This window comes from Condylura cristata, unplaced genomic scaffold (genome assembly GCF_000260355.1).
Source record: "Condylura cristata isolate star-nosed mole 26May11 unplaced genomic scaffold, ConCri1.0 scaffold00001, whole genome shotgun sequence".
In the NCBI taxonomy this organism is placed as follows: Eukaryota; Metazoa; Chordata; class Mammalia; order Eulipotyphla; family Talpidae; genus Condylura; species Condylura cristata.
Window position 1 is genome coordinate 6153149 of NW_004567102.1, and position 9726 is coordinate 6162874.

At 38.0% G+C, this 9726-nt stretch overlaps 1 protein-coding gene across 1 annotated transcript in view; it reads left to right on the forward strand.

Annotated features, from left to right (window-relative positions):
- Nucleotides 1-9726, forward strand: part of DNAH8 (dynein, axonemal, heavy chain 8) — a 296367-nt gene that overhangs the window by 180410 nt on the left and 106231 nt on the right. Inside the window, exons 61-64 of the mRNA XM_004673443.2 lie at nt 33-163; nt 4869-5022; nt 6347-6511; nt 7572-7798. Of these exons, the coding sequence (XP_004673500.1) occupies nt 33-163; nt 4869-5022; nt 6347-6511; nt 7572-7798 (677 nt within the window). The remainder of the gene's footprint in view (nt 1-32; nt 164-4868; nt 5023-6346; nt 6512-7571; nt 7799-9726) is intronic.

Here is a 9726-nt window from a genome sequence, read left to right on the forward strand (position 1 = left end):
TTTCAAATAAATATATTTCATTTCAAAAACAGATTTCAAGAATCATTCGAACATCATGTGGAAACGCATTGCTGGTGGGAGTTGGTGGTTCGGGAAAACAAAGTCTCTCAAGATTGGCTTCTTTTATAGCTGGATATCAAATATTTCAGATAACACTGACCAGGTATGATAAGCAAAGTAGAATGATAACATTTTCTATAATTTCTCTGAAGTCTTGAGTAACTTTATTTTTCTTCAAGACTGTCTTGAATATTGGGCCCTTTGTATTTCTGTGTACATTTTAGGTCATCTTTTCAATTCACACAGTAAAGGGCACATCTCTCTGCAGCCAAAGGGCTAAAAATGTAATAAGGGACAATTTATAAGAATATTATATTAATATAAAGCCTCAAGTCTCGAGAGATGAGTTAAATGAAATTTAATTTATTGTCAGCACTTAAAATATGGGAGCTTTCACATAAAGACAAACAACTTTCTGAATTATCTAGAAATTACTGGAAGACCTTGGCAATATGGGGCCCACATTCCCAGGTGGCTGGAGCTGAGCCTTGTTGACATCCTCTGCCTGGCTCCTGTGTGTATCTGAGCTTGTGATCCTGTAGTAGCATGTGACAGTGGCTAAAGTAAGGCAGGTAGTTAACAATATTTTCTGTCTTCTTGATGCCCTGCCATATGGGGTGTTACTGATTGGGCAGAGGCTGTCCATCCCAAGGCCAGCCAGTTCTCAGAGACAGCTCAGGACTAGCTGAGGCCCATGCCTTTCATGTATAATCCAGCCTCTCCAGAACTCACACTCCAACCCTCACCACTTGTATTTGGTTTGACAGTCCAGGGAGCAATATTCCTCTGCCCTAGTCTCCCCGGAGAACAGGCACCTGTCCAGTAGGGGCAGCACCTGTTCCCCAGCACCTGCTGAAATTATTCTGTATGCCAGTCCTAAGTCTGTGTAGCCTTCCTGCCTTTGTTCCTCTCATGGAAATGACAAAGAAAACCATTTCTCTGGCTCTCTCCTTACTCCTGCCTCCTGACTGACCCTGGTTCTGTGCCATGTGTCCCCATATAATATGGTACAACTTCTCTAGGAATCTGAGCAGAGACCACTTCTTTCTGTGTCTGTGTTTTGTACCACACCTGATTAAAACAAATCCTGAATACATTTTTTTATAACAGTTTATTTTTACATCATTTTGAACATTTTTTTTCCATCTCAATTGTAATCCCCGTGGGTTCCCATCACCAAGTCACCCATGTGCCATCACCATAATCCTGTGCACTTCCCTCCCCACCCCCCTGTTTTTGATCCCATTCCCCACTCTACCCCCACAAAATGTCTCTGGTATATGGCTGTTCATTAGTCTTGTTATTTTCTCAAATCCTGAATACATTTTAAAACAGCCAGGAAAGAGGGACTAGCAAGTTAGAGCTGAGGGGACAGTTTAAAGTGGGACTGATAGGAGGAAAGAAGAAAGATCTAGCGTGACACCCTAATTTCTCTAGTGGGTTTTATCACACTTCATTAAGAAGGTGCTTATTCACATTTCTATCTGCTTCACTAGGCTGTAAATTCCTCAGGGATGGACCATTGTAATCTTTGTCTTATCTTTCCATTACAATAAAGTGGGTACTTTTAACTAACATTTTAAAAGTAGCATTGAACAAATGGGTAAATGACAATTTTTTAAGACATAAAATGAGAAATTCAGTGCATGTATGAAACTTTTGCAGAATACATAGTTTCCTTAGGTGACTAAATTCATCACTGTAGAGTTCAGGAGATGGTTCCAGAAATATAAGGATAGAGTCTCAAGTGTAAACACACTTTTAAATTAATGAGGTATGTTGCTATAAAAAAGATCTCTGGGGTCACCCAACTTAGAGAAAAGGGACTTGCAATGGGGATTGAGAAGGACATGAAAGAGAGGAGGAAACCCAGAGTGATTTCCAGAAACCAAGGAGATGAGAGCCTGAAAGTGTTAGTTAAGACATAAGAAATAGTAACAATCAAGCTCACCAAGTTTTCTGTATAATGGCTGAGTGCAGGAATCATATTGAAGTAAGGAGTGAAGAAACAAAGGTACATTTAGAAATTCAAGAAGCTTAGCTATGAAAGAAATGAGAGAGGCCAGGACCTCATTGTGTAACAATTGTGTCATGACAAAAGCAGCACATACAGTAAGTTTAAGGGAAAAAAACCAGCTCAAATGGCTATGAGAATTCATTGCCTGGTTGACTCAGAGGTTGTCCCATCAGTGAGGTGGGGCCATCACCAGACCCTCTGTAGGGAGAATGTGATGTCAGCTATATCTCAGCAAACTATTTACCCACTTTTCTTTTAGATGAATATTCTTCTTGGGAATTATTTTGACGGGATGGATTATTTTGATGACTCTTGTCTTCTAGCTGAGTTCTACAGGCATATTTTGGGGATAGTGCGGGTTCAGTGCCACAGTACAAGCATATGGCAGTGAAATGGGTCATATAAAAGTTATTTATGCTACACTGTTGTCTGTTAAGTATGAAATAGTATTAAATAGCATTTTACCTAAAAAATATTTGACTATATACCTCGATTAACAATACTTCATTTCTGAGAAATATTTTATTTCAGTTGATGGGTAATAATCATTTGAGCCCTCAGCAAACTGTAATCATTTTGCAGGTGGAGGGTCTGTCTTTGGCTGCTTGCTGAGCAAGGTGGTGGCTGAAGGTCAGAGTGACTGTGGCAGTTTCTTTAAAAAAGACAACAATGATGTGTGCTGTGTGGATGGACTCTCCCTTTCATGTGCAATGTGAAAGCATGCAATGCCATGTGAGGGCATTTTTCTCACAGCAGAAACGCTTTCAAAACTGGGATGGGTCTTCTCACATTCTGCCTCTGCTTTACCAACAAAGTTTATATAGTATCTTTACCAGAAATAGATTTCATTTCAAAGGACCATTTTCTTTTCTCTTCTATAGGAACACCTAAGGTTTTATTAAGAAATTGCTGCAAGTTGGTCACATCTGTAGACTATATTTCTAATTCTAGCTCTCTTGCTATTTCTAGCACATTTGTAGTTCCTCCTTTCATTGTCTTGAGTCCCTCAGAGTCATCTATGAGGGCTGGAATCAACTTCTTCCAAACTCTTGTTAATGCTGATATTTTAATCTTTTTCCATGAATCACAAATGCTCTTAATGGAATCTCGAATGGTAAATCCTACGCAGAACGTTTCCTATTGACTTTGCCTAGATGCATCAAAGGAATCACTATCTAGGGCAGCTATAGCCTCTCAAAATGTGTATTTTAGATAATAAGACTTAAAAGGCAAACTTTTAAGATGATCCTCGATCGATGGGTGCTGCTGTTTGGATGTGATGTTAGCAGTTGCGATAACACTTTTAATTCCCTTGCACATCACCATCAGAGCTCACTGGGGACCAGCTGTGTTTCCAATGAGCAATAATACTTGGAAAAGGGATGTTTTTCTGGGTAGTAGATGTCAGCAGTGGACTGAAAATATTCAGCAAACCATGTAGTAAACAGATGTTCTGTCACCTGGTCTTTGTTCTTCTATTTACAGAGCAGAGATAGGGTAGGTTTAGCATCATTTTTAATGACCCTAAGATCTTCATCATGGTTAATGGAATATTATAAGAATCACCAAAATGTGACACAGAGACATATAATCAGCACACACTGTTAGAGAAGTGGTCCAATGGATTTTTCAGCGCAAAGTTGCCCAAACCGCAATTTAAACAAAATGGAAATGCGATAAAGTGAAGCCCAATAAAACAAGGTGTGTCTGTATAAGATGTTTTGCTGCAATGCCCACAACAACCTTTACTGATAGGTATTATCTTCATTTGCAGAGGAGAGATGTGAATCCAGATCTTTCTGGTTCCAATGCCCACCATTTTTCTGTTAGGCTTTATGGCTTACTGCACACTCCCTATTATCTGCACCATAAAACTTCCTTTATATGAGGGTTTCTTTCTTTTCTTTTCTTAAGATTTGTTTATGCATACAGGCACAGAGGTGTAGGCCAAAGGTGTGGGGGAGTGGTGGGATTCATCAGAGTCAGGGCAGGGAGCAGAACAGACAGATCTCCTGGAATACACTGCTGAGGGGAGCAGCGGGAGTGGCAGGAGAGGTTTGCTGAGCCTGTGGTTCATCTGCTGGGGATCAAAATCCTGCTTCAGTGGCTGCAGATAGCTTAATAATGCTGAAACTTAACCCCTTGTGCCTGTATGAGAGTTTCTTTATGATCTTCTTCATGAACATACTGAGCATTTGTAAGCAACGCTTCAGAAAATGTTTGCTTTGTTTTTTACATATCACATCAGAACTGGTAACATAACATTTTTTAGGAAACAGAGTAACCAGGAAAAGTTCAAGATCATTTAATAATCTATAACTACATAATTAGAGCATTTATACTATTAATATTGATAATGCATCTTTGTAGACTTTTTCTGAATTTGCCACTTAATGCAAGGTGCACTATATATAATTTATCATGAATTTAATTTATCATTTATCTTGACTTTCTTACAAATCTAGACTCATTCAGATTTCAGAAAAGCTTTAGTATTACATATATACTCACTATTTTTATTTGGACAAATCTGTTACTAAGGACTGTTGAAAATAAAAGCTAATTTTCCAATTCTTAGTAACTCTTCATGAATCATTTCTGGTAAATTCCTGTTTCTCAACTTCAAGTTAAATAGAACATATTTGTTTTGAATGGTAGCATAGTCTATAGCTATAAGCACAATTTTACTTATGTCGCTTGGACCTGCTGATGATGCTCTTCATTATCGCATTCATGTTGTGTTTTGAGATACATTAGAATATATATAACTTAACCCCCCTTCTCTTCTTAGGTCTTACAATGTGAATAATCTAACAGATGATTTGAAAAGTTTATATAGAGTTGCTGGTGCTGATGGAAAAGGCATCACTTTCATTTTCACTGACAATGAAATAAAAGATGAAGCTTTTCTAGAATATCTCAACAACTTGCTATCTTCAGGGGAGGTAGGTCTCCAAAGTCGAGAAAGAAAAAAGCTCATATTTTTAAAAATGTGAATTATACTTGAATAGGAAATGTACGACCCTTCAGAAGTAAGGCCATTTAATACACTTTCTTCAACGTGGAAATGATTAACGTATGAAACTTAACCGATACTGTGGCAGCTCTGTGACACTAATGCTGCCCTCCTCCACCTTTTTGGAATGCTTGGTTCCATTTTAAACAAGCTTCCTTGCTTTTCTTCTTTATCATCGATTTGATCCTATGATTTATTTTTGGAGAAGCAAAGCTTATCTGTCTGCCTATCTGAAAGTCAGCAGATCAGAATGGTTGAAAGATGTCTATGAGCCGTGAGTGGGTGTTTGTCTCTCATCTCTGACAGCCCATGCATCAGCACAGTCATGGCTACATGAACGCTGGGTGCCTCCTTACAAAGCCCCATGGGACTCAGCATATCGTTGTTGTCATGGCTAAGATTTATCATACTAACTCAGCAAGGACTTGGAGCTGGATCAGTAAGGAAAAAGACACAATAGCTGGAGCCTGGAGGCACATTTGTGTTCAAGCTTCCTTTGCTTGCACCAAAGGGGCCATACAGAATTTGTTTTCCTTTTAAGTGTAAAATTCAGTAACACACACATGTACTGTGTTTCTGTTCAGGGAAGCCTGTTTGAGTCTCAGCAGTTTTGTTAGGGGCTGGTCAAATAGTCTCTCTCTGCCTAGTCCCATTGTCAAAATTCCAGACCCTCAGAAAGAAAACAGATGTTCATCATCCATCACAATGTTTATATAAATAATCTAGACTCTGTGGAACAACCTTGTCAATAATGAAGCCAGGTTCCCAGTTGCCAGCCAAGGGCCAGGCCTGGCATCAGAGCCTTCTCAAGCTCATCCTGCTGTGGCTGCATCCCTGAGCAGGGGTGAAGACAATGCTTCATGCTGCATGAGCTCATAAACTGCTCGGGAATTGGAACTGAGAATGGCTGTGAGTTAGAGAATAGAGGTCATCACTGACCATTTTAAAGAGATGACCAGAATTAAGTAGACAGCTGAAGATACTAAAGGATAGATGACTGAAATGGTAGAGAAATACTTTTTTGGTGATAGCTGTTTGAACAAAGGGCAACATCATTTTTCCTGATTAAACAGCTCAGAAAAAAAGAAAAGCATACTCTTGGCAACCTCTAGCAAAACGGGTATTTGACTGTGGAAATAGAGAAAGAAAATATCAAAAAGATGATGTGGGTGGAGAAAGGACAAAGTGTGGGTAGTGAATTGGCTGTGGGGAACTCTTAAAATACAGAAGGCTTTCTTGTCTGTTCCACAAAGATCTCCAACTTGTTTGCACGGGATGAGATAGATGAAATCACCCAAGGTCTGATATCGGTGATGAAAAGGGAGCTGCCTCGCCATCCTCCTACCTTTGATAATCTTTACGAGTACTTCATTTCCAGATCAAGGAAGAACTTACATGTTGTTCTCTGCTTTTCTCCAGTGAGTACTTATTTATATCTCTGAGGAGTTACTTACTCAAATGGACATAGTTTACCTTCTCTGATGAGATGATTTGTTCAGAAATAAACATTGGCTACAGCAAATTAAAATTAATTCATACTTTATTTCCCTAATCTCTTACCACAGTGCAAGCATTTGAAATATTAATTATCAGTAGAAATTATTGGATAGCTCACAACTTCCATGAATTACCTAGAAACATAGTTTATTTGAATTGTAAGGTATTGGGTGATATAATATTTCCAGCTATCCTTCTAATATAGACAAACTGTCTTGTATATCCCTGACATAGGTTTGAATATTTCTAACTCACCATGCTGTTATGTAGGGTAGCCATGAGCCATGTCTAACATTGAAACTTTGATTAATTAAATAAAAATAAAAATAAAACTCCTCTCTCCCACTTGCTCCATTTTTAAGTGCTCAAGAGCTACATTGAGTAGAGGCTATCATATACAAAATACATATTTAGAACATTATCCATCATTCCAGAAAGTTTTGTTGGGCAACCCAGTTCTCAGGGTCTCATGGATATACAAGGCCACCTGATTATTCTTTAGATGGTCAAATATCTGAATAGGTCTTCTTTACAATCAAGTGAATGTTGTCTCTCTGTCTTTTGCCCTATGGTTCTGTTTCTGTCCTATAAAATGAAACTGATTCCTCTACCACATAATGTTCTTCAGATATTTGGGGAAAATTTTTGCAGACTCTTTTGAGACCAAATACCTCCTGTGCCTTCTGCTGTTTTCGCTTGTGCTAGTATCTAGGCCTTTCACTGTTCTGGCCATCTCTTCCAGAAGACTTCTAGTTTCCTCTTAAAAAGCAGCCACTAGAGTTGAGAAGATCAAGTCTTAGGACAGGGAAGGCCATGGGAATGTTACCTTCCTGCATCTGGATACGTAGGTATTGAATGCAGCTCAAGAAGAAAATAAAAAACAACAACTGTGGTGTCACATCGTGGCTCAAAATATATAAACCTCTCTCTGGCTGACTGGTAAGCTTTGTGCATTTCTCATCCTTTTTTTGCTGTTCTTAGGTTGGTGAAAAGTTCCGTGCCCGTTCTTTGAAGTTTCCTGGCTTGATTTCGGGGTGCACGATGGACTGGTTTAGTCGCTGGCCGAAGGAGGCTCTGATCGCCGTAGCCTCCTATTTCCTTGCTGACTATGGCATCGTCTGCTCTGTTGACACTAAAAGACAAGTTGTAGAAACAATGGGCCTCTTCCATGACCTGGTTTCACAGAGCTGTGAAAGCTATTTCCAAAGGTAAGTGACATTACATAAGCTCAATGGCTATAGAACTCTAGTTCACAATAAAGAGACATTAAATGCATCATTCAGAAGAAGACTCTTCCTGTTGATTAAGACAAAGTCCCAGCTGCACTGAGAGTTTTCTTTTTGTATTTTCTAGTAATTATGTATTGAAAAGATGATAAATAAAAGGGATTTAAAAATTAACTAGTGTCCATACTTAAGTACCTCTTTCCCTTCAGGCCTCAAAGCAACAGATGCTTAATGAATCATTTTATTTCGTTGGCTTGATTTTTTTTGAAAATGACTTAATGAACACATTATAAACTGTTCAAAATTAGTTTCTTGTTCAAATGCATTATTTATTTTGATTAAAGAAGCACACTGTTTTAAAGTTTCATTATTGCCTTATGTTAAGGGAACATTTTGGTTCTGAATTTGCATCACTTAGTCTTATCAATGTTTTCATGCCAAATAATTATGAAACAAAATTTTAATTGACTACAGAAGAGCCTACACTTGAAAGTGGTGATGGTGTTCATTCTGTGAAAGCTGGTGTTGACAGTTCAAAAATACAGCATTTTCTCCCAAGCATAGTAGTCACTGTGTATGATTGGTGTGAACAGAGGTGGGTCAGGTGGATTTCTGGAATAATGGACTTCCACTGGATGGGCTTCAGGGGGTTACAGAAGGTTCTAGAAAGACTGTTCTTATTTTTCTGCATAGAAAGTCTGGATAATAACACTTTCATTGATTTTCGAGGGCTTCAATAACACAAAATGTTGTTTATCCCAGACATTTTACTATCCTAAGACTTTATCCAGAACATGACTCTTCGGTTTAGATAATTTCCTGAATTCTTTTGGTGAATTAGTGTTAATTCTCACTGTTAGGAATTTTTTTTTCTACCTAACTTGAACAATCCCTGCTATTATCATCTGTGGAGAGAAACTTTTACCTTCTAACTACAAAAACCTGTTTTCATTTTTGGATCATTTTGTGTGTTTTCCAAAGAACCCACATCTTAGGTGTAGAAGTTCATTTTGAATGTAACATCTATATGATACTTGAACAATACATAGATGCCCTAGCTCTGAAAAAAAAAATTCTTATTATAACTGTTTATTTTTATATCATTTTGTGCCTTTTTCTATTTCAGTTGTAATCCCTAGGAGCTTCCCATCATCAAATCACCTGTGTGCCATCACCATAGTCCCATGCACTTCCCCTTCCCCCATTTTTGATCCATTCCCCACTCCACCACCGTAAAATGTCTCTGGTATATGGTTGTTCATGATTAATAACCCCCCCTCTGATCTTTCATATTCCTGCTATGAGTGAAACCATCCAGTATTTTTCTTCTTTCTGGCTTATTTCACTAAACATGATGCCTTCCAGCTCTATCCATGTTGCTGCAAAGAGCATGTGTTTATCTTTTTTGATTTCTGAGTAATATTCCATTGTGTATATGTGCCCCATCTTTTTAATCCAGTCATTTACTTTTGGGCATTTGGTTTGATTCAATGTCTTTCCTATTGTAAATAAAGCAACAATAAACATGGGGATGCAGGTGTCATTTTGAATCAGTGATTTTGTGTCTTTTGTGTAGATACCTAGGAGTGGGATTGCTGGGTCATATGGAAGCTCCATTTTTAGAAGTTTGAGAAACCTTCAAATAGTTTTCCATAGTGGTGCATTACCACCAAGAGAGCTGAATATATATATACATATTATATATTATACATAATATATACATATATTATATACCATATATTATATTTATTACGTTATATAACATATATAATAAATTAATTAATTAAAATATATAATATGTATATGCCATGTCAGACTCACCTGTCTCCCTATGCCAGACTTCCTAAACACCCCAGCTTGGAGTTAGGCACATGGAAGGGAAGGAAATAAGTAAGAAAAATTTGGTCTTC